Source organism: Gymnodraco acuticeps, unplaced genomic scaffold (genome assembly GCF_902827175.1).
Source record: "Gymnodraco acuticeps unplaced genomic scaffold, fGymAcu1.1, whole genome shotgun sequence".
In the NCBI taxonomy this organism is placed as follows: domain Eukaryota; kingdom Metazoa; phylum Chordata; class Actinopteri; order Perciformes; family Bathydraconidae; genus Gymnodraco; species Gymnodraco acuticeps.
In genome coordinates, this window is record NW_022991992.1 from 129,055 (window position 1) to 154,003 (window position 24,949).

Genomic DNA, 24,949 nt, shown 5'->3' on the forward strand with positions numbered 1-24,949 from the left:
CAGAGACCCGGCAGATACTGTCTTATAAATGCTGCGGTGAAACGCAGAAACCACATCAAGGATTATTTCTGAAACATTATAGAGCTCAAAGGCTTTCTCTCTTGCTGGTTTACCACAAGGTGAGTTCCTTTTGATGTCCTGCTTCTTCACACATGTGCTCTCTCCAGCACTGGTTAGCTCTGAGTGTTAATGATGCGAATTAATGAGACCATATTACGTCCAAAACACGTGGGGCATTGATTCTAATCAGCTTACAGTTTGTAACATTACGTTTTTGGTGTGATTTTAGAAAAATTCCAGCATAAATACTTGTCAAACACCAAGTATTTATTCCTTCATCATGTTCATCTCTGCGTAGCTCCTAAATGTGGCTGCTCAGTAAAGTTCAGAAATAGTTTCTTCTTGTTCAAAAACATCCCACACAATGCCCACTGGCAACTACTTTGGTAAAGTCTTTATACTTCACTTTGTTTTCACTTATATTTACTTCAACTTGACTGTTTAGTTTATGACACTTTATGACTTCTATTGTTTATGCATGTAAAGTATTGAATTGTTGTTTATTCCCTCTTTCTGCATTGCCTTTCATTTTGTTTTTCTTCACTTCCTCTTTGTTTCAAATTGACAAAATGATCTGATGAAACAGTTGAGTACTTGAGTGTGGAAACAAATGTCATATTTGATCATTTTCTGTTTGTTGAATATGTAAATCAACAGCTCACTTTTGAAAACACATTTATATTTCATTATAAAATCTGGTTTGGAACATTGTTATGTGAATCCCTTAGAAATGACTGATGGGACTTGCATTAATGTAGTAAAAAGAGATTCAAAACTCTATGGTGCTGAAGGCCAAACCCCGGACACATCTTTCAAAAGCCATCAACACGCGACACCAGTCTGACATGACTCAGTTGTTGGACTATTACCACTGACCCTTCCATGCTGGTGAAACCTTATTTGATTCTTTATCAATTTCTGAAACATAGATCAGTACTGTATATACTAAATGAAGTTGTATATTTAAACATAATGTATTTATTTCTTCTCTAGAAACAGAAAATATCGTATGCTGACCATCATTGTTGGCTGTAAGGTAAAATAATTGTTTTAAAAAACTTAAATGATTGCAAGTCATAAAATGTCAGGCTTATTTTGTTAGTTAATTCGGTCATTTTGTTACATATATATATATATATACATATATTGTTTTTTATTTGTAAGAATAATGTGCATACCTTTACAACATTACTATCAAAACAAATGCAAACCATTTTAAATAGTTATCATTAGTTAACATCTTCATGCTGGCTCCCTTATTTTACCTTTGAAAGGACGACATTATTTATTCTTTTTAGTGATGACACCAGTAACAGTAAGAGTACATTGCAATACAAGTTAAGCAATAGTTTAAAAGTATTAATTGAACTTTTAACTAATACTTTTCAGTAGTATTCATTATGTTTTTTAAATAAGCAGCACTGCTTCTCTACTAAGTGAAGCTTGAAATTACTCAAACTTATTCTTTCAGCAACAAATATCAAACGTCATATTTGATCATATTTACTTTGTGAAGTATGAAGTGAAGTTAATATAATCCCCCCTATAAAACATCTATTCTTCTTTACTAGGGCTATTCATATTGAAGTAGTTAACTAGTTAATAAAATGAATAGATTTCATGTATGTTGTGTGTGTCTGGTGCCTCTGTAGGAATATCAAGCTGACAGAAAAGCATGGCGGCTGCTTTAAAGGTTTTCCTCCTTCTACTTCAAGGTAGGGTTTCCAACAATTGAATGCCTTTCGATGTCTTTAGAATCTAAAGACATCGAATGTTTAGAAAGTTTAGATTACTCACTTTTCGTGAGTAATCTAAACTTTAGATTACTCACGAAAAGTGCAAAATATGCTTTTTTATTTAAAGTTAAGGTTTTTTGTGTGTGCTGTTAATTTGGACGGGTTTGTTTTCTTTTAACAGTTTATATTTCTGCTTAATTTCCTTTTTTTTTTCAAGATGAGCTACAGTGTAGAAATGGCAATGGAAATCTTATGACCCGAGCTCCTCCAACGATGCAACATATATAATAAAATACAATTTAAAAAATAGTGCAAGAAGTCTATATACATGTAAATATAATATGATACAAGAACAGAATATGAAATTAAATATTGTACATTAAGACGAAGACAAATACAGTTTATTGCGGTGATAACTATTTAGATAAATAAGTAGATCGCAAGATGACAAAATAGATGAATGTTTATTGAGGCACTTAACAGAGCTCAGGTGTTTAGCAGTCTTATGGGGATAAAACTGTCCCAGTCTGGTATTTGTTTGAATACTTCGTTTTTCTTTAACCTTGGCAGATTTTTTATTTATTGCTTTTATTTCACCTCAGGTAGCTTATGCGTGACATTTGAAATCACCATGCCTCTGAGTATAGATGGACTAACTGGATCCTGTGTGAAGGTCCCCTGCACTTTCGACTTCAACTCAAAGTTTGATGTAGATCTGGATGATTCCTGCAAAGCAATTTGGATCAGAGGAAGCACAGGCGGAACAGTTGTGTTTGATTCCGACCTCACTGGAGATCAGGCAAGCGGAAACCTCACAGGGAACCTGCTGAACAAGGAGTGCACCACCATCTTCTACAACATGCCACTGTCCCATTCTGACAACTACTACTTCAGGATTCAGTGTGATAACAACCTGAAGGGCACCTATCCAACAGGAGTCCGTATCACCACTCAAAGTTTGTATTGTGTCTTTTAATTGTTTCACTTTACACATCTTTTGGTTCCCTCTTGTCATGTACTTGTTTTTTTTACTCCTCAGATTCACTGGACCAACCTACCATAACTCCATCTACACTGGAGGTAGAAGAGGGGGCTCTGGTGACGCTGAACTGCACGGCTGTAGCTCCGTGTCCCATCCTTCCGCCAGATCTGACTTGGACCCCCAGGATAGGTGACATTGAGGAGAAACATGAATCTGAATCCATGGTCTCAGTTATGAACTTCACCTCTTCTTACCTCCACAATGGACAGAATTTTTCGTGCACCGCTCTCTACAAACCACAAGCTGGCAACACCGACCCTCGGTTTGAAAAGTTTATGACCCTCCATGTTCTTTGTGAGTATGCTTCAGGCCTTTTCTTGTTGCTGAGTTGGATGTTGATTTAGTTCACATTTAATCATTTCCTTCATTTGATATCATGTGATGTTATGAAATGTTCCTCTGGGGACTCTGCAGAGTATTTGGATCAAGTTGTGTTAACTAAAACTGCAGACTTGATTATTTAGTGGGAAAAAATGGGACACTAAACCAAAGTCATTTATATGCTGACTTGAGTTTATTCTTATTTATATTATTTAAAGGTCACATATCATGCAAAAAGCACTTTCAGATGTCTTTAAAGGTCACCATGCAATATTTAGGCAATAGATGGTCTCAGATGTATGAAAATGTATAAAAAACAAGTCTAAAATACCAAACAGATCACCCATTCTAGCCATGCCTCATATCCCTCTATTTCACTTCCTGTTACTAAAAAAAAAGAGGGGGCAGAGCTTATGCCTGCTCATGCGGGACCCGGCCGATACTGTCTAAAATAAATGCTGCGTTGATGAAACGCCAAAACCACATCAAGGATTATTTCTGAAACATTATAGACAAGGATAAGGCTTTCTCTCTTGCTGGTTTACCACAAGGTGAGTTCCTATTGATTCTGAAAGCAACTTTCTGATAGGGTTAAATAACGTCATATCGGATGGCAAGTCTAGATCAGCTCATTGTACAGTAGCTCCGTTTTTCAGAGATCTGCACACGGAGGAAAAGAGAGAGGGTTTTATTTTCTGACACTTTGTGAGTTCCCTGATATGCCCGGGACGGGATATTTATGTATAAAATACATCAATGAGAGAGAGAGAGAGAGAGAGAGAGAGAGAGAGAGAGAGAGAGAAGAGAGAGAGCGAGAGAGAGAGAGAGAGAGAGAGAGAGAGAGAGAGAGAGAGAGAGAGGAGAGAGAGAGGAGAGAGGAGGAGAGAGAGAGAGAGAGAGAGAGAGAGGTTTTTTTTATTACATTACATTACATTACATTTAGCTGACGCTTTTATCCAAAGCGACTTACAATAAGTGCGTTCGACCAACAAAATACAAACTTGAAGAAAACAGAATCATATAAGTACATCAGGTTTCATAGAGCCAAACATTTCAAGTGCTACTCAACTGGCTTTAGATAAGCCAGTCCTTTATTAGTATAAAAGTGCTTCGTTAATAGTTCTATCGCTCGAAGTGGAGTCGAAAGAGATGAGTTTTCAGTTTGCGCCGGAAGATGTGCAAGCTATCTGCTGTCCTGATGTCAATGGGGAGCTCATTCCACCATCCTGGAGTCAGGATAGCAAACCCACGTGTTTTTGCCGATGGGAACTTGGGTCCCCCTCGCAGCGAGGGTGCAGCGAGTCGTTTGGCTGATGCAGAGCGTAGTGCACGCGCTGGGGTGTACGGTTTAACCATGTCCTGGATGTAGGAAGGGCCAGATCCATTCGCAGCATGGTAAGCAAGTACCAGTGTCTTGAAGTGGATTCTAGCAGTTACCGGAAGCCAGTGAAGGGAGCGGAGGAGCGGAGTGGTGTGGGAAAATTTAGGAAGGTTGAAGACCAGGCGAGCCGCTGCATTCTGGGTGAGCTGCAGAGGTCGGATGGCACATGCAGGTAGACCAGCCAGGAGGGAGTTGCAGTAGTCTAGGCGTGAGATGACGAGAGCCTGGACCAGAACCTGAGTCGCTTTCTGTGTCAGCTGGGGACGTATCTTCCTGATGTTGTAAAGCGTGTATCTGCAGCAGCGGGTTGTAGCAGCGATGTTTGCAGTGAAGGACAGATTGTTATCTAGGGTCACACCCAGATTCCTTGCAGTCTGAGTCGGGGAAACAACTGAGGTGCCGATGTTGATTGTTAGGTCAAGAGTGGGACAATCTTTTCCCGGAAGGAAGAGCAGCTCAGTCTTGTCAAGGTTGAGCTTGAGGTGATGAGCAGACATCCACTGAGAGATGTCAGCTAGACAAGCAGAGATGCGTGCGACGACCTGGGTCTCTGAGCGGGGAAAGGACAGAATTAAGATTTTATTCAATGGACTCAGAATCAGCACTTCTCTAACAGGGCTGAAATAGAGGGGTATGGCTAGAATGGGTGATCTGTTTGGTATTTTGAGCAAAACACTTCATAGACATGTTTTTTATGAGACAAATAATATATATGTTTAAAATAGTATAATAGGAGACCTTTAAAGAGGTTTTCCACATTCTCCCAAAAGTTGGTAAGACTTGTATTGATTCATGAAGCCATCATAATGCTTTAATATTATCAACCTTGGTAGTGCACACAATAGGGTGTCTTGTACATTGGCATGCAGTATATCTTTTTTGACAAGTGCTAGTCAGAGAACATTTGTTTCACTTTCACATTTGTCTGTGAAAAATGTAACTACAGCCAGAAGCTGGTTAGCGTAGCACAGCACAAAGACTGGCAACACGTGGGAAAACTAGCCTGGCTCTGTCTAAACTAAAGGTAACAAAAACAGCTTACTAGATTTTCAATCATCTCTTCCAGATCCTCCAAAGAACACATCAGTCAGCTACTCTGCTACAGTAAAAGAGGGCAGCTTGGTGAATCTGACCTGCGACGGCAATGCCAATCCAGCTGTGTACACTTGGTACAAAGTGAATGGAGGTCAGGTGACCGATGTGGGTTCGGGGAAAAGGTTTTCAACCACTGTCTCAGAAGTTGACAGACAATTTTACTGTAAAGTCAGTAACATATACGGAACCCAGAACTCATCCATCACTCAGATAGACGTACAATGTAAGTCTGATTAAAAAACAGTCAGACAGATGATAAATATTGACTGGCAACATTTTAAAAGATATTTATTTTTGTTTTACTTAGTTCCTCCCAAGGAAACTACAATAATCACTCAGCCTAAAGGTCCACGTTTGGAGGGCAGCTCTGTTTCTCTGCTTTGTAAAAGCCGGGCCAACCCACCTGTGACCAACTACACCTGGTACAAAGGTGATGAAGAGGAAAAGGAGGCTGGATCAAGTTTGGTTTTAAACAATGTCAAACCAAGCAGCAGTGGTGACTACTACTGTGCGGCAAAAAATGAGCATGGGGACCAAAATTCAACACTGATTCGGCTGGACATTCAGTGTAAGTTGATTTTCACAGTAAAGACATTGATTTACACTTTCAACAGACTGAATATGGCTCTACTGCATATCCAGCTGTGGTCACCAAAACATGGTCTCTGAGGCCAAGAGTGACAGTCACAGGGCAACACCACAGTGTCTGGACTGTGGACAGTAACACATTGTCACATTACATGACAACCTCAAAATAATTTCTATGTTAGTCGTCCGTCATGACACATGAGTGAGTTCTGTTGATCACCCATGTGTTCCTGTGTGTTAAAGGTCACCTATTATGCAAAATGCACTTTTTAATGTCTTTTATACATAAATATGTGTCCCCGGTGTGTAAGGAGACTAAAATGTGGGCTGGCTTTATATTGAACTCCTGGCAACGTTCCGCCTACGTCCCAACCTACATTCTTCATATACAGTCGGCTTGCTGTGTGTCTGTGTATTCAGCAGAATGTCTACGGGAGGGACTTAGAGTAAAGTTGTTATATATATATATATATACAGTGGGGCAAAACAGTATTTAGTCAGCCACCAATTGTGCAAGTTCTCCCACTTAAAAAGATGAGAGAGGCCTGTAATTTTCATCCTAGGTACACTTCAACTAAATTCCTCGGTAAAATAAGTATTTGGTCACCTACAAACAAACAAGATTTCTGGCTCTCACAGACCTGTAACTTCTTCTTTAAGAGCCTCCTCTGTCCTCCACTTGTTAACTGTATTAATGGCACCTCTTTGAACTCGTTATCAGTATAAAAGACAACTGTCCACAACCTCAAACAGTCACACTCCAAACTCCACTATGGCCAAGACCAAAGAGCTGTCAAAGGACACCAGAAACAAAATTGTAGACCTGCACCAGGCTGGGAAGACTGAATCTGCAATAGGTAAGCAGCTTGGTGTGAAGAAATCAACTGTGGGAGCAATTATTAGAAAATGGAAGACATACAAGACCACTGATAATCTCCCTCAATCTGGGGCTCCACGCAAGATCTCACCCCGTGGGGTCAAAATGATCACAAGAACGGTGAGCAAAAATCCCAGAACCACACGGGGGGACCTAGTCAATGACCTGCAGAGAGCTGGGACCAAAGTAACAAAGGCTACCATCAGTAACACACTACGCCGCCAGGGACTCAAATCCTGCAGTGCCAGACGTGTCCCCCTGCTTAAGCCAGTACATGTCGAGGCCCGTCTGAAGTTTGCTAGAGAGCATTTAGATGATCCAGAAGAGGATTGGGAGAATGTCATATGGTCAGATGAAACCAAAATAGAACTTTTTGGTAAAAACTCAACTAGACGTGTTTGGAGGAGAAAGAATGCTGAGTTGCATCCAAAGAACACCATACCTACTGTGAAACATGGGGGTGGAAACATCATGCTTTGGGGCTGTTTTTCTGCAAAGGGACCAGGACGACTGAGCCTGTGTAAAGGAAAGAATGAATGGGGCCATGTATTGTGAGATTTTGAGTGACAACCTCCTTCCATCAGCAAGGGCATTGAAGATGAAATGTGGCTGGGTCTTTCAGCATGACAATGATCCCAAACACACCGCCCGGGCAACGAAGGAGTGGCTTCGTAAGAAGCATTTCAAGGTCCTGGAGTGGCCTAGCCAGTCTCCAGATCTCAACCCCATAGAAAATCTTTGGAGGGAGTTGAAAGTCTGTGTTGCCCAGCGACATCACTGCTCTAGAGGAGATCTGCATGGAGGAATGGGCCAAAATACCAGCAACAGTGTGTGAAAACCTTGTGAAGACTTACAGAAAACGTTTGACCTCTGTCATTGCCAACAAAGGGTATATAACAAAGTATTGAGATGAACTTTTGTTATTGACCAAATAATTGACTCTCATAGTATGAGAGTCAATTATTATACCTACAGGCCTCTCTCATCTTTTTAAGTGGGAGAACTTGCACAATTGGTGGCTGACTAAATACTTTTTTGCCCCACTGTATGGGCACTGTTCTAGCGGTAAACACTGAATAAAGAACATGTCAAGCTATGTGCTGTATACATCAGAAAGTTAAAATGTGTGACGTATTTTGGAAGTACAGTAATATGGTCTGTGTTTACATTAGCAAGCATCGCTCAATAACAAAATAACACTCAGAGCTAATGCTGTACTGGAGAGAATATGTGTAAAGAAGCCGGATATAAAAGGTACTGTCCTTGAGGTAAATGCGCAAGAGAGAAAGCGTTTGAGCTCCATACTGTTTCAGAAATATTGCCTAATGTAGTTTGGAACATAATATGGCGTTTAATCGAGGCAGCATTCAGCTGAGTTTCTGTGGTTACACAGCCTTCTCTTCACAGAGCTCACCGCTTGCATGCATGCAGACGCTCCGAAGGGGCGTGACCAGGAGCTGCTCGGTTACATTTAAAGGGTCAGACCCAGAATCAGCACTTTTGTAACAGGGTTGAAATAGGCTCCATAATATATTTTTCAAATATTGCATTACGGGTGAGCTTTAAATCATGTGAGGATGCTGTGATTCTTGAAGCATTGGTGGTAAGCAAGACAGTTGCACGCCAACGGGCCTAAATCCTTAACTTAAAACCAAGACATTATTTGTTATTTTGAAGTGACTGACATAGCATGAACTAGTAACATCAGCTACACACTATCCTTTTCAGATCTTCCTAAGAACACATCTGTGTCTGTTGACCCCTCTGGTCCGGTGCAGGACGGCAGCTCTGTAACTCTGACCTGCACAAGCATCGCCAATCCAGTAGCAGTGAACTTCACCTGGTTCAGAGCGGCTGGAAGAGAGGAGAAGGTGATGGGCTCTGAGAGAGACCTCACCTTCAATGTGACCAAACTCTCAGAAGATCAGTATTACTGTGAAGCTCTGAATATCCACGGACCTGGCATCTCAGAGAGTGTCAGCTTTGACGTCACATGTGAGATTAATACACTTGTTTAATTATAGGCAATCCTTTGTTTCCATTAAACAAAATCAAATTACTTCTTTGTCTCAGTTCCTCCAGAGATCCTGTCTTCTTCCCGTTGCATCAAGATTTCATCCATGATCCGATGTTCCTGCTACAGCCAGGGGAACCCGCCTCCCTCCCTGGTTTGGAAGTTGGCCGGAGAGCCTGTGAATCACTCTACTGCCATCCCAATCAGGGAAGAGTCCCTGGGGAACGTGGGCATGAAGAGCATCATCACCCTGTACGATCTGGACGAAGACACGCTCTCTCTAGTCTGCCTCAGCATCAACTCACTGGGCTTTGACAGTTTTGCGTTTAACATGTCGTTTAGCAAAACTGAGCAAGGTAGAGGAATTGCGAGATGGTGAATTTTTATTTGTTTGGTTTTTCTGCATAATCTGCCTCTCTGGTTTTAAGGATCAATGTGTTTTGTGGGGACTTTTCAGGCCTCCACTCGTTGTCTTTTGGGATTGGTTTTGTAGTGGCAGCTCTGGGGATGCTGCTGGTGTGTGTACCGCTGCTGCTAATCTACTACCGGTGAGAGACAACATATTTTTTCAAAAGCTGGTTAAAGAAAAAATTGTAAACACATTTTGAGGATGTCATCAGGGGTGTAACTTCACCGGTGACCAGGCTGGCAGCACATTTAAGTAGTGCAGCCATGGCCACCTCAGAACATTGCTAAATATCACCATGAAATGAAAGACTTTAATATAAAATTATAATAAATGACTCGATATTGTTGTGTGTGTTACTTTTAGGAAAGGAAAAGTCATCTCTTCCTCGGACAAGGCGGAGACATGCAACCCTGTAGTTACTGATGCGGTGAGTTCATGTTTTGCACATATCGGCAGATGCATTAAAACAGGAAGCTTCACTTACCCAACAAAATGTACTTTTTGCTTTTAAAACAGCGGTGAAAGTTGTCTCAAAAAGTCCTTATATACTATGTCAAAAAGGCATTGTATGGTATATTTAAAAACTTATATTTTTAAAACTCATGATATAGTATGTTCTACAAAGTCATTGTCATCTATATAATGCCTTCAAAAGTATTTGTTTTATATGCCATGACAACATTTCAAAAATAATGTCAGTAATCAGTAAAGCATGCAGAACAAAGTGCTTTAGAATATGGTTCACGTGAATATAAACTGAAATACTGTATAATGCAAAGATAATAAAAAATAAGAAGTTAGTAAAACACAAGAGATGCAAGTGAACATATATAAAAAGCTAACTTGAGATGAAAAATGAAACCTAATTAATAATCATACTAATCATAATAATAGAAAAAAGAGCACCAAAGGTCACAAGTCCAACTTAAGTTTGTGGAAATTCCCATAAAAATGTAAGAAGTTGCAGTATAGTATGTTATAAAAGTATTTCAGAATAGAGTAGTGCAGTGACGCGTCGTAAAACCCGGAAGTAAGCTGCGCAGCTTTTTTATCATAAATCGAATCGATAGATTGATGATCGATAGATTTATGATTCAAAAATTATAAAAGTAGGGTAGACATGTGGAGATTATCCGACTGAACAAAACGTGATCCGTCTCTTAAATGTGTGTAGCCTAAGTTTCCTGTCCCTAGCTGACAGGAGTGGCACCCAGTGTTGTCTTTTGCTGCTGTCGCCCATCTGCATCAAGGTTCGACGTGTTGTGCGCTCAGAGATGGTCTTCAGCACACCTTGGTTGTAACGAGTGGTTATTTGAGTTACTGTTGGCTTTCCATCATCTTTAACCAGCTGGGCCATTCTCCTCTGACCTCTGGCATCAACAAGGCATATTTTCGCCCAGGGAACTAGATTTTTTTTTTTCCGGACCATTCTCTGTAAACCATACAGATTGATTTGCGTGAAAATCTCAGTAGATCAGCAGTTTCTGAAATACTAATGGCAGCAACCATACCACGTTCAAAGTCACTTAAATCACCTTTCCTCCCCATTCTGATGATCTGTTTGAACTTCAACAGGTCGTCTTGACCATGTCTACATCCCAAATGCTTTGAGCTGCTGCCTTGTAATTGGCTGATTAGATATGTGTGTTACAAAGCAGTTGAACAGGTGTAACTAATACATTGACTAGTGAGTGCAACCTTTTATTCTGCTTCTGGGAATGTAATGACAGAACTTAGCGGGAGTAAAAAGAGAAGATTGAAATGAACTATTGTTATAAAAGATTTATTTTATGTTATAATAATAATAATAAAGCTGTATTCATATATTGCTTTTCATAGAGCAGGTGCAGCTGAAAGTGCTTTACCAAATGGCACACATCACAAATGATGTATGTGGATTTAGCCATAGAGAGAGTGTCCTTGTAATGAAGAATGTGGTTATTGTACATTTCTTTTTGAATAACAAGTCCCATTTTTTTGAAGAGGTTTTCCAATCAATAGCCTTTAGCTTTTAGTTGACAAATATGTCCATATCCTGTATATTTGTTTTCATAAATTACATTTGAATGAATTAAGTTTTTTGAAAATGTATATGTGTTTTATATGCAAACAAATGAAGGCATACGTTTATTAAATGTTTATTCATAAAAAGCTTGTTCTAATTTGCTCTTTTTTTATTTAAACCTGTATTGCCAACCTGTTAAGCCCGAGAGACCCCGGTACCGGGGCCCTCCTGCAACATCTGGCAGGAAACAGTGTCTGAGGGCATGTTCATTTAATAAACTATGAATGTTTTATATCCATGTAACGGGAAGAAACTCATCTAACTGATCATTTCTATTTTTGTTTCAACAAAAAAACCCACAATGCTAACGCTGAGCCTATGAATTAGCAACGAGCGAAAAATGCTAACAGATGACTGCACCATAATTCACTCACAAAACCTTATTATGTATCTTTGCTGCACATCCAACCCATCTTTTCAAATCGTGAGGTGACACAGAATCGAGGGGTATCCTCATTATCACTCAATTATACGAACTCCCGGAGATAATAACAAGAACAGACATAAAAATATATGGCGCTAGGTAGCTAAAAACGCTAACATGGCTCACCTGTGTCGTGGTCAAAAGTGGTCTTCAATGGCATTAAAACGATAAAAACAACCCCCATTTCCACCCAAATCACCTCAGAGGTGGAGTTTTTTTGCTAAACCTCTCTAAAAAGGTCAAATGTCACTTGTTTTGCATCAATGTTGATACAGGGTACTTAGTCTACCTTACATGGGTAGTTTTCACTATAAGTAAAAAATAATTTTTGGACGGACACTATAATTTACAGTTTTTTACTATGTTCAATCTGAATTTTCTTTAAAATAAAAAACATCGATATTGATTCTGACTTTTCTACATCCAACTCACAGGTTTATCATTACTTTGAGAAAAAATATTATTAATTTAACCCTTTTAGAAGGGAATTTATGGTCATTTGTTCTGGGAATGTCATTTTCGAGCCTGAGACCTGAAAATCAGGCTCAGGGCTAAACTGGTTAATAATAACAATGGCACACTAATTTCTGCATTTTCTTTAATTAATATTTAGCTATTTTGCAATGTGCTATTTAGGCTCTTGCACATACAGTAGGTTGTAAATAGTTGCATAATGTCCAGTCCTCCCTATTTTTAGTTATGCTTATTGTCGTCTCAAGATATGTGTCAGTTTTCTCTCTCCCTGCGTCCACTTAAAATCAATCCAACACCATGACACAATTCCATCTGATTAATGATAAAAACCTAGAGGATATTATACGACATCTGAAATCCTCCCCCTACTGCCTTGATATTATAACAACAGGCTTTTTCACAAATGTTTTTCATTGCATGGCCTCAGATCTACTTCAGTAAACAAGTCTCTTCACTCTGGTGTATTTCCTCAGGCCCTGAAAACTGCAGTCATTAAACCGCTCTTTAAAAATAATAACACTTCAGTAATGACTGTTTCGATGTGTTCCAGACAGGCTTTCGTCTGCACCACAGTGCTGGAATTGGGCCGGTACTTACCGGTACGCAGTACCGGCACTTCTGGTTCTGACCCATGGAGTACCGGCACTTCTTGCTCAGTACCGGCATGCTGGCGGTACTCCGGTACTCATGCACCGTGCCAGTACTCAACACTCTCCCGCCGTTCTTATTATACATCCATATATATATATATATATATATATATATACAGCCGCCCGGTACTCAGTAGATGCGTCATGAGGTGCCGAACGGACATTCTCATCGCTCTAACCGCTGGAGTTTCACAGCGGCTGTCAGCTGTTTACTCCTGTCATTCAAACAGAACGTGCTGGAGAGGGGGCGGGGCTTATCTTCTCCATGTAAATACTGTGGTGGAAACGACTATGTCAAAATTAACCTATTTGACCGTGATTTAATAGTAATACACGTTTCAAAATAATAATAATAATAATAATAATGCCGAAGTAACAACATACTGAAAACTGTTAGTAAAACCATGTTTTAATGCTTTACAATTTACATACCTAGATGCACGTGTGTTGTGTTTATGCAGTGCAACTCCCACCCAGTGCGTGGCTATGTAGAGTGATAGAACAGAGCAGGCACGCCCCCGAGAGAAGGAAAGCAAGTCACGTCACAAATTAGCATTTCTAAAATGTTACCGTGGATTAATACAAGTGCAAAAAGACAGCGGTTGTCGCCGGAAGAAACTTCAAATACAGAGAATGCTGTGCCTGTGTTGGAAATTGTGTCTGATGGGGAGCTTTCTTTGGTTGATCCTCCTGCTCCAAGTTCTAGTGCATTAGCATTAGCACTAGCTCCGCCGCCTCCTCCAGAGCCTCTAACGTTAGCTGCTGCTGGCGCAACTGCCACCACCAACACCGGGCAAAGCGATGCACCTGACTGCTGGACAACGGACCAGGTGCAATATTTTTGCAAGACCAATGCATGGCTCCTTCTTAAAGATAAGAAGCTAGGATGTCGGATATGCAGAGATGTCAAATCTTTGGGAATACACACTGGACAAGGACTGAAACTGTCAACTGAATGGGGTGAGTGTGCAGTGTCTCATTTCGGTGTTGACAAGGGCAAACAACAAGCTAGCCTGATAAAAAAAATCAAAGAACATAAAGAATCACAAGCCCATGTAAAAGCTGCTGACATCCTTACATCTGCTTCACGTGAAACTATTCAACATCAAGTGCAGTCTATGCATAAATCTGAATTAGACACCACTATCAGAGTTTTTCGAACGGCATATAAAATTGGCAAACATAGCCGGCCATTCACAGACATGCCAATTGATTTGAATGTACAGAAACTGAATGGGCTGAACGTGGGCAGGGTTTTGCACTCCAATAAAACCTGTGGCGAAATCATCGACCACATAGCTCATGAGCTGAAGAAAAAAATGGCAAAAGACATTACAGAAAACCAAAGAAAACTCTGTGTTTTGGTCGATGAATCTACCACTATTAGTGGTAAAACAGTGCTTGTTGTGTGTCTACGCTCAGCATTAGCTGATGCTGAGCCCGAAACGTTTTTTTGGGAGCTGATCGAGTTGGATGGAACAACGGCTGATGACATCACAAAGGCGTTAATGGAGTGTCTTGGAAGAGATTTTAACGGACTTTTTAGGTCAGTGTTTCGTTTCTTTTGCATGTGATGGGGCTTCAGTCATGCTAGGGAAGAGAACAGGCGTTGCTACCCAGTTGTGTAGTAAATTCCCAAGCCTGTTTGTGTGGCACTGCTCCAATCATCGTCTAGAGCTGGCAGTTGGGGATGTGGTCAAGGAGGTCTCAGGGCTCAATCATTTCCAGATCTTTTTTGACAAACTCTATTCCTTGTTCCATGCCTCCCCCAAAAATCAGAGGCAGTTAGCGCAGTGTGCGCAAGCAGTCGGACAGCGTCTCCTGGTGATAGGGCGTGTTTTGTCCATCCGCTGGGTGGCTTCAAGTGAAAGGAGCGTCAGAGCAGTCTGGGAAAACTACCGAGTGCTTCATGATCACTTCACAAATGCTGCAAACGACATGAGCAGGGATTCCAGAGACAGAGCAAAGTACAAGGGCCTGGATGATGTGCTCACATCTGCAACGTTTGTCAGCAATCTGGGACTGATGTACGATGCGCTCACAGAGCTCAGCGACCTCTCTCGGCAACTCCAAAAAAGAGAGATGACACTGCCTACAGCAGATAGGCTCTTAACTCGAGAAATACGAGTTTTTGAATCCATGGTCACCATGCCTGGCCCACACATGACTACAGTTCATACAGCTCTAGCTGAGAAGTCCTTCAAGGGTGTTGCCCTGCGTGAGAATGGCAGGCTTGTACAGATTCATGCAGGTCAGTTTTTCCGCAGTATGGTAGAGAATCTGAGACACAGAATGACTTCCACAACCTCCTCTCATGTCAGCACAAGAGAAATCCCATTACATGGCCGGGAGGCCCGGGACAATCAGCTAATCCAGGACATGAAAGTTATCCATCCTGGAAGTTGGCCTGAAGAGGAGTTAGACGTACAGTATGGGGACGTAGAGGTGCTACGTTTGTGCGAAGTGCTGAAAGTGGACAGAAGAGAGACTGTTCAGGGCTTTCGCGAATACAAGGAAACCAGGGCATCCCGTACACCTGCTGCCATGGAGCCTCTACTGAAAGCAGTCCGAACCATCGCTGTCTCCACTAGTGAGTGTGAGCGGGCATTCAGCTGCATGAACGATATCCTTACTGCAAAACGGAATGCTCTCTCTGTCAGCCGACTGTCCAGCCTGGTTTTCATTAAATGTAATGGACCATCACTAGGACAGTTCAATCCGGAACAGTATGTGAGGTCCTGGCTGGCAAAGGGAAGGAGAAGTGCTGATGAAAGAGCCTGTCCAGCTCCAGCCCCTGATACTGATGTCCCCAAGGCCTTCTGGAGCCTTTTCTAACAATGTGAAGTATATTGCAAAGCAGCTCACCCAGTGAGAAGACTTTTGGCATAATGTGCCGATTTGTACAGATCCTGGAGATAGAAGGACTTCAGACCAACCAGGGAGTTATCTGATCAGCTTGGTGTTCAATGTAACTCTTTACCATGGCTCAGACTTTGTTACTTGCAGTTTCTCATTTTAGATTGTGCAAATTTTGCATTTGTTTTTACATGTTCTTTGTTCATGCTCTTTATCATTTTTCTGAGTTGGAAAGTTAGATTGCATCATAGTTTACTTTATACATATTTGTATTCTTCAGTGGTGAAGTATATTGCAAAGCAGCTCAGCCATGTGAGAAGACTTTTGGCACTTTTTCGTTTTTCGTTTTCTGAGTTGGAAAGTTAGATTGCATTCAAAATGTACAGAAATACTTAATTTTGTTAAAGCTTTTTATAAAAGATGCTTCTGACCAGAGCTTTGTTTCCTTGTCATTAATGTTGAACACCACCAGAGGGGCTCTCACCTGAAAGGTCTCTGCTTCATGTGTCTTCAGCAGAAGATCTAGACTTTGATTGCTATATTTTCAGTTAATATTGACCTTACTGAGCTTTAGCCATATCCGCTGCCTATCATAAAAAATGTTAAGTACAGTGAACCTTTCTAAAATATACAGTAGTAAAGAGACAAACCCACCAGCATTATAGTAGCCAAATTCTTGTTTGTGGGCTGTATATATAAAATTGACTTGAAAAAGTTGCTGATTTTAGAGTACTGGCACCTTTTTCATTCCAATTCAAGCACTGCTGCACCACAGCACTGAGACTGCTCTTGTTGAGGTCTTCAATGACATCCACTTAAACACAGACCTTGGCAGAACTTCAGTGTTAGTATATGGGCTCAGAACAGTCTCATAATACACACATGCACACAGAAGGATTCACACTTGTATTTCAGGATCCACACTTGTGTTTGTCAATGCACACACAAATGTGTTCCGTTTCATATAGGCCTACATGTAAATAAAATCCAAATACAGAAAAAAGTTTTACATAGGCCTATGTATTTTTTATCCTCACATATTTGTTTTCCGTTTAAAACCTCTGCACCTACAAACACAAACCGCTTTCTGTGCACGGATCGCTGTGCATTCGTGTGTGGGTTTTTTGAGACTCCCCTGACGGTCACCCGATTCGTACTTGTAAGTTTTTCTATCTATATAGCCAATCAGATGTCTCCTCAATTCTAAGCCAATCACATGAGCGCGCCCCCAGGAGGGTAGATTTCTTGCGTTCATGACGTAGTGCTTCATGTACGCATTTTGCGCTGTCCGGAGCTGACAGCTCCATGGAGCCTGCTTGCAGGCGCTAATCTCAGGACACCTCCACTCTCAGTACATTGCCACTTTCCGAACAGGAAATGCACGCAAATACAATCTTTTATATTATTAAGGTACAGCGCCACTTTCCGAACCATTAATGAATGCTTGTGTGTACACAAAAACGGCAGGCAAAACCGTTTTAAATGTGTGTTTCCTGTATGGCGAATGCAGCTGCTTTATTTATGTCTGTATGAAGTTGCTGTGAGTGTGGAGGGAGCAGCTACAGGTTAGCTTAGCCTAATCGATCAGTGCACTACGAAGCCAGTGCTAGACAGTGAACTGTCAACGGGGGGGAGCCCCGCCGGTCATTATCGGCCGATATTCACTCTTAATAGTTTGATCGGTGCTCTCTATAAAGGCCGATCAGGAGAACTGGATCTGATCGATATGGACATAAACGCGAGTGAAGTTTTAGCAAACTGCATGAGAAACTGACGAGCTGTCAGGAGAGAGGGAGGGAGAGAGGAAAAGAGAGGATCCGTTACTCCCGTGTTATTATTAGCCATATCCGGTCATAGTCCAGTAATTACCTGCTAACGGAAACTCTCTTCTTCTTCTTCTTCTTCTTCTTCTTCTTCTTCTTCTTCTTGAAACATGACCGGTAAGTTTCAAATTTGTCCGGTAAAATAAATTCTGTCCGCGGAAACCGGACAGCGCAAAATGTGTATATGAAGTGTCATGAACGCAATAAATCATACCCTCGTGGGGACACGCTCATGTGATTGGCTTAGTGTTAACATTCAGGTAAATGTGTTACCAATTTGTGTTATTTGTTGTGCATGACCGGAAGCCAATAGCGTAACAGGTTAAAGGTCATGATGGGTATATATAAAGTCACGCCTCCAATGGGAGAGCCCGTTGAATGAAATGCCACTGTCTCTGATGTTTCGTTATTCCTCCGCTTATTTGGATGCTAAACAGCAATGAAGTTATGCTTACTCTGCTAACACTTAGAATGAAGGAGACATCTGATTGGCTATAGATATAAAACATTACAAGTACGAATCGGGTGACCGTCAGAGGAGTCTCAAAAAGCCCACACACGAATGCACAGCGATCCATGCACAGAAAACGGTTTGTGTTTGCAGGTTCAGGGATTTAAACGGAAAACAAATATGTGAGGATCAAAAATACATATGTAAAACTTTTTTCTGTATTTGGATTTTATTTACATGTATATGAAACGGAACACATTTGTGTGTGCATTGAAAAACACAAGTGTGGATCCGGAAATACAAGTGTGAATCCTTCTGTGTGCATGTGTGTATTATGAGACTGTCCTGAGCCCATATTAGTATGATTAGATCTCAGTGCTGCATTTGACACTGTTGACTGTAACTAGACCGACTGGAAAGCTAGGTGGGCTTTTCGGCAACTGTTCCAAATGGGTTTGAATCCTACTTAAAAGAAAGAAAAAATGTTGTTTCCATAGATAACTACACATCTGAGTTGACAAATATGACATGTGGGGAACCTCAAAGCTCCATCTCGGGCCCTATTCTCTTTCAAATCTATATGCTATATTAATATAATGAAAAACAACAAAATAAGTTACCATTGCTATGCAGATGACACACACATTTACATAACCATTTCACCAGGAGACTATGCTCCAATTCAAACACTGAGTAAGTGCATTGAACAAATCAATGAGTGGATGTGTCAGAACTTTCTCCAATTAAACAAAGATGAACCTGCTGTAATTGTTTTTGGAGTCAAGGAGGAACAAATAAAAGTTAGCGCTGAGCTTCAGTCTGCAATGTTCAAAACAACAGATAAAGCCAGAAATCTAGGTGTAGTCATGGACTCTGACCTGAGTTTCAACAGTCACATTAAAACAGTTACTAAATCAGCCTACTATCACCTAAAGAATATATCTAGGATTAAAAGACTAATGTCACAGCAGGAGTTGGTAAAACGTGTCCATGCTTTTATCTTCAGTAGACTGGACTACTGTAATGGTGTCTTTACAGGTCTCACTAAAAATAAATGAAAAAGCTGCAGCTAATTCAGAACGCTGCTGCCCGAGTCCTCACTAACACTAAGAAAGTGGATCACATCACACCAGTTTTGAGGTCTTCACACTGGCTTCCTGTCTTTCAAATAATTGATTACAAAATACTGCTGCTGGTTTATAAAGCTTTGAATGGTTTAGGGCCAAAATACATTTCTGATCTACTGCTACATTATGAACCATCCAGAACTCTCAGGTCTTCTGGGACTGGTCAGCTTTCTGTCCCCAGTTAGAACTAAACATGGAGAAGCAGCGTTCAGTGATGCTCCAAATATCTGGAACAAACGACCAGACACCTGCAGGTCCACTTTTCTTTTTGCCGCTGCTTTTACACTGAACAAAAATATAAACGCAACACTTTTGTTTTTGCTCCCATATTTCATGAGATGAACTCAAAGATCTAAAACATTTTCTATATACACAAAATAACCATTTCTCTCAAATATTGTTCACAAATCTGAAAAAATCTGAGATAGTGAGCACTTCTCTTTTGCCGAGATAATCCATCCCACCTCACAGGTGTGGCATATCAAGATGCTGATTAGACAGCATGATTATTGCACAGGTGTGCCTTAGGCTGGCCACAATAAAAGGCCACTCTGAAACGTGCATTTTTGCTTTATTGGGGGGGTCTGAAAACCAGTCAGTATCTGGTGTGAGGGGTAGGGGTAGGGGTAGGGTTAGGGTTAGGGTAATGTTGTGAATTGAGTGGCCCATGGTGGTGGTGGGGTTATGGTATGGGCAGGCGTATGTTATGGACGACGAACACATGGATGACTTACCCAACAGAATGTACTTTTTGCTTTTAAAACAGCGGTGAAAGTTAAAACTCATGATATAGTATGTTCTACAAAGTCATTGTCATCTACACTGTATATAATGCCTTCAAACGTATTTGTTTTTTATGCCATGACAAATAATCAGAGTCAGTAATCAGTAAAGCATGCAGAACAAAGTGCTTTAGAACATGGTTCATATGAATAAAAACTGAAATATAATGCAAAGATAATAAAAAATAAGAAGGTAGTAAAACACAATAGATACAAGTGACAGTATATAAAAAGCTAACATGAGATGAAAAAATGAAACCTAATTAATAAACATACTAACCATAATATTTTTTTTAAAAAGAGCACCAAAGGTCATAAGTCCAACTTTAATTTGTGGAAAAAACCCCTTAAAGAATGTAAAAAGTTGCATTATAGTATGTTATAAAAGTATTTCAGAATAGAGTGGTGCAGTGACACATCCTAAAACCCGGAAGTAAGCTGTGCATGGGTACCTTCCGGTCCTTATAAAAGTATTATAGTATAGTAAGTGTCATAAAAAATGTCTAATTGATAATATAGTATGCCATGAAAAATGTATTATATATTATATGTAGTATTTTATTCTAAAATAAATTCACCGTATAGTATTTCCATATATATGTAAAAATAAAACATAGTATATTATGCCATAAAGACATCTCATCATTTGGTATGACACACACAATGGCATTTCATTTAAAAAAAAGTGGGCCATAGAATGTCAGAAACATCATTGAATGACATTTAAAAAAAGGAAACGATGAACAGTTGGTTTACTCTCAAACAAGCTTATTTCCCAAAAGTGTTCTGTTTAACAATGGGCCTTATTGTGCACTACTACCTCCTTTTCTACATCACTAAAGCAACTCTTTTGTTTTCTGTAGATCAACTCTTCAAAAGTGGATGTGATTTATGCTAATAAAGCTTTTCTGGAAGAGAGAGAAGTAGCTGAGGAAGAACCTCTCCATTACGTCAATGTGGACTTTGCTAAACTGCAGGCCCATTCAAAGGGTAAGCCTGGGGAAGGGGAGATTAGAGGCCTGGACTCAAAGACTGAATATGCTGAGATCCATCTGCAGTCCAGAGGAAGCATTGGAGGAGATGCAGAGGAAGAAGAGAACGTTTCTGACACTCAATTGGAACAAGAGAAGACGCCTTAGTCTCATAGACCTTGAGGTAAAAAGTGTATACCGACGTTTAAGGGAAATGTTAGCTGAAACACAGGACTTTTTTATAGATTTTATTTTCAAAATACAAAGACATTTTGTTGGCAGTTATACAAGAGCTGAATTCAAAGCGTGTAATGAAATGGAGCAATATATATTTGGCACATTGTTTGAACATGTATATTTCAGAAACAAGCCTCTTCTGCACAATATTACGATTGGTATTTAAAGCCATGTCATAAATGTCATTATTTATTTTTTTATTATGTACATCTTCCCCTGCATACTTTATTTTACAATTCAGTAGTTTAAACAAAATGTTCTTCATTTTAATTGTAGGTTTCATGGGTTTGGATTAAGCTCACAATTGTGGTACTTACTGGACACTTATCAAAGCAGAGAGTTAGTGAAACATTGAAATCCAAACTGTATTTAACAATTAGCTGAACCTGTAAGGCAGGATAAGATAATGTAAACTCAGATTTTGACGTGAGAGTACTGCGTCTCCTCTTCTTCAGAGTTGATCAAGTCTCAGGCGGCTCTCTGAGTCTTTGCCTTGAAGTTCACCTGTGAATAATTGATCTCTAATTCATCCTCACTGGTGTCTGTGTCATCGTTCAATGGATTCGGAGATATGGCTGAGTGTGCTGTGCTGATGTTCTCGTAGTCCTCCAGCCTCTTTTCATTCTAGAAGAAAACACAGATATAGTCACCAGATCATTGGTGTGATAACCTTTGACAGTATCAGGATTGTCTAAACAATATCTACATACATTTTACCCTCGGAAGAATTAAAAAATGTTTACTTGATTTTAATAAGTAGTCACGTCTTAAGAGGAAACATCCATTTTGTTACAGTAAAGTGGACACACAGACACTATACATGCCATACTTATTTTCTATATATATATACACACCATAGTTTACCCCAAACACAAGGAAAATTACCTTTTTGTCTTGCTTTACAATAGCATACACTTCCTCTTCTGCCTGTTTGTTTCTACAGAAAAAAAAAACATCATACATTTGCCATGCAACAATACCTTTTTTTTTACTGGTATAATATGTTAAAAAATATATTCTCACTGTTGCTTATTTCCAAAGTGCAAAGACGCGTAGTTGAGAGAATCATCCTGTGTGTGTCCACCTTGCTGTCTGATTGGCCTTTGTGCAGAAGGACCCTGAGCAGATTCAGACTGAAGACAGATCAGTGAATGAACACTATACTGAATCAGTTCATTCATGCTTTAAAATGTAGGTCATCAGGTCATTCATGCTCTACTATACTAAATACTGAATGATTACTATTCTGAAAAACAGTGAGGACAGAGTTATATTTCAGCGTGCAAAGCAACAGCTTGATCAATGGAAGGGATTTTTTGTGTAAGTGATAAACTAAAATTGTCAGAAGGCATAAATGTCCTAATTCAAATTGTGTTATGTCAAAATTGTCTTACAACAGTATGACATAACATGTCATTGTATAGTATTTGATAAAGTGAATAAAACACAAAGGTCAATGTTAAGTCAGAAAAAAATACAGTGAGTCTTGTAAAAATGTCCTTAAAAATGTCATAAAAACGACAGGTTCTGTATGGCATAGGAAATGTCCAAAAAATATCATATTAAAAATGCCATAAGAAGTCATACAATTCCCCAAAAAGCAACAGCATAGCATAATGTAATGTATTTTGTGATCTTAAAGTGAGGGAATCATTTTAAGTTTTATGTTTGTTTTGTTTTAATGAAGCTGTTGAATTTCTTTACTCACTTGTTTTTCGGAGGGCAGATTCAGAAAACTGTAAACACTGTTGATGTTGGATTCAGGCCTTTGGAACAACAACGGGAAAAAAACATGTTGTGACTGATTATAATAAATGACAGGGGAAACTCTCATTGTGCATTTCATGTCTGAAGGATTTTGAATGAATGCTTTAGTTCTAGCTTGAGCAGCAGGATCCTACAGAGTGTGTCTTGTCCCGTCAGGACTGTGTGTGTGTCTGCTGTCTTACGCGCAGTCTGGACTCGGCTGGCACCGTTGGGCCTTCGGACGGCGCGGCTGTTCTGGCAGTAAGTCATCTCTGCTCCTGAAAGGCTCCGCCATGCTGGGCTCGTTTATCCGATTTCTCACCCTGGGGCCCATCCGCCATCCCTGAGTGTGTTTCCACCCACACACACACAAGAGTTAAGTCACCATGATATTTTTACATCCGCTTACATCTCACATATTTATACATTTTTAAAATAAGCAGTATTTTATTCCACTGCACAGTACATCCTGTTGTTATTTATCTGTGTATAATGTTTACTTCGTTTTGCGTTTACTGGCACATCGGTCTTTCTTTATCACAATTATTTTCTGTTTCTTCTTGCATACTTGTGTTTGTATTGTTTTATATCTTACACATATTGTTTGTTGCATTTTTGGAAGAGCCTGGGACTTTTCCTTGCCAAAACGACTAGCTGTAGCAATCATTAATCATTATTGTCTAGATCTGTACAATAAAGGAGTAAAGAAAAGGTTGTTCAAATGATTCATCACCAGAAACCCAATACAGGGCAGTGTGTTTGTAGATCCTTGAATTGATGTCTTCCTCTTTTTTCTGAAAACGAAGTGAAACGGCAGTTGTTTTAAATGCCAGTTAAACGTGCCAAAACATCCTAAAAATGTAATTGCTTTCATACTTCACCTGTAGACGAAGACAATTGTCAAAATTAGGATCAGGGTTATAAGGAAAAAAAAGATAAACAGGAACTTCATCCAGCTTCCTGTGGATAGAAGAGAAATGTGTATGCAGTACATACAGTATGTATATATGTACAAATATATGTATTTGAACAAGAGCCATGCTGACAAACTGTTGCGATTATTTAGAGGAATAAGTGTACTCTGGCAAGTCTGATTTCCATAACCAACACATTTCCAGGATGAACAATTAGCATAAAGAAACATTGCATTAAAACTCACTCACGGTCAAACAGATGGATCTTTTCAGAGGACTGAATCTGATCTATTTTATTTTTCGCGGTGCAGTAGTAGACTCCAGGTTGATCTGAATACACAGTGTAGTTCTGACGGTCATGCACTTTGACGTCCTTTTCTCCCGTGTTCTCCTTGTACCATATATATTGTATAACTGGGGGATAGCTGTGACTGCTGCAGCTCAGCGCCACAGAGCGAGTCCCGTCTTCTGCTCTCAGGATCTTTGTGTGTTTTGGAGCATCTAGGTGAAATTTAGGACAAAATGAAAAAAGGGCAAACAATCATCAAGGATCAAAGCACACGACCAAAGACAATGTGAAGCCACTGTGTGTAGAACTTTACATCTTTGGTGCCCCTCAGTGGTCATTTCCAAAATGTGCAGATTTGTAGAAAAAGTGTTAATGTCACATTTAAAATTACTCTTTAAATCACGCTTAGACACAATGCACATCCCTGCTATGCTCCATGTTACTTAATCTATTGACAGCTGGTAGAGGTTATGCGAATGTAATTATGACTTAAAAAAAAGAAAAAAAAATTCCACTGGATACCTTTAACATCCATCACTGAAATTACTTCCTTATTTTGTCTGAACATTACAATCTGTGTTAGAACAACCACTTAAAGGTGGGGTAGGTACGTTTGA

The 24,949-nt window shown here is 39.9% G+C and overlaps 2 protein-coding genes across 5 annotated transcripts in view; one reads left to right on the top strand and one right to left on the bottom strand.

Moving 5' to 3' along the window:
• LOC117536362 (sialoadhesin-like) lies at positions 1 to 23,470 on the top strand. Of its 4 annotated transcripts, XM_034201194.1 has the most exons (14): positions 1 to 119; positions 789 to 948; positions 1,054 to 1,096; positions 1,713 to 1,775; positions 2,399 to 2,752; positions 2,836 to 3,132; positions 5,607 to 5,858; positions 5,943 to 6,203; positions 8,829 to 9,095; positions 9,174 to 9,470; positions 9,572 to 9,662; positions 9,887 to 9,950; positions 21,039 to 21,330; positions 23,307 to 23,470. In XM_034201194.1, exons 4-13 carry the CDS (start codon positions 1,736 to 1,738, stop codon positions 21,312 to 21,314), a joined length of 2,199 nt encoding a protein of 732 aa, XP_034057085.1. In that variant the 5' UTR covers positions 1 to 119; positions 789 to 948; positions 1,054 to 1,096; positions 1,713 to 1,735; the 3' UTR covers positions 21,315 to 21,330; positions 23,307 to 23,470. The 4 variants fall into 4 exon arrangements, with proteins under 4 accessions (XP_034057085.1, XP_034057084.1, XP_034057086.1 ...); XM_034201193.1 differs by lacking the exon at positions 23,307 to 23,470 and having other exon boundaries at positions 21,039 to 23,223; XM_034201195.1 differs by lacking the exon at positions 23,307 to 23,470 and having other exon boundaries at positions 1,054 to 1,091; positions 21,039 to 23,223.
• si:dkey-24p1.1 (uncharacterized protein LOC556718 homolog) overlaps positions 21,379 to 24,949 on the bottom strand; it is a 10,542-nt gene continuing 6,971 nt past the window's right edge. The window contains exons 10-17 of the mRNA XM_034201192.1: positions 24,293 to 24,544; positions 24,011 to 24,089; positions 23,863 to 23,923; positions 23,333 to 23,472; positions 23,092 to 23,149; positions 22,407 to 22,516; positions 22,269 to 22,320; positions 21,379 to 22,007 (exon numbers count right to left, since the gene is read on the bottom strand). Coding sequence (XP_034057083.1) covers positions 21,852 to 22,007; positions 22,269 to 22,320; positions 22,407 to 22,516; positions 23,092 to 23,149; positions 23,333 to 23,472; positions 23,863 to 23,923; positions 24,011 to 24,089; positions 24,293 to 24,544 — 908 coding nt within the window. The 3' untranslated portion in view covers positions 21,379 to 21,851. The remainder of the gene's footprint in view (positions 22,008 to 22,268; positions 22,321 to 22,406; positions 22,517 to 23,091; positions 23,150 to 23,332; positions 23,473 to 23,862; positions 23,924 to 24,010; positions 24,090 to 24,292; positions 24,545 to 24,949) is intronic.

Bases quoted from the DNA above. Each gene is read 5' to 3' on its own strand.
- LOC117536362 (XM_034201194.1), top strand. From the start codon at position 1,736: ATGGCGGCTGCTTTAAAGGTTTTCCTCCTTCTACTTCAAG. The intron at 6,204-8,828 runs GTAAGTTGATTT...TATCCTTTTCAG, and splicing joins GATTCGGCTGGACATTCAGT to ATCTTCCTAAGAACACATCT. The intron at 9,663-9,886 runs GTGAGAGACAAC...TGTTACTTTTAG, and splicing joins CTGCTGCTAATCTACTACCG to GAAAGGAAAAGTCATCTCTT.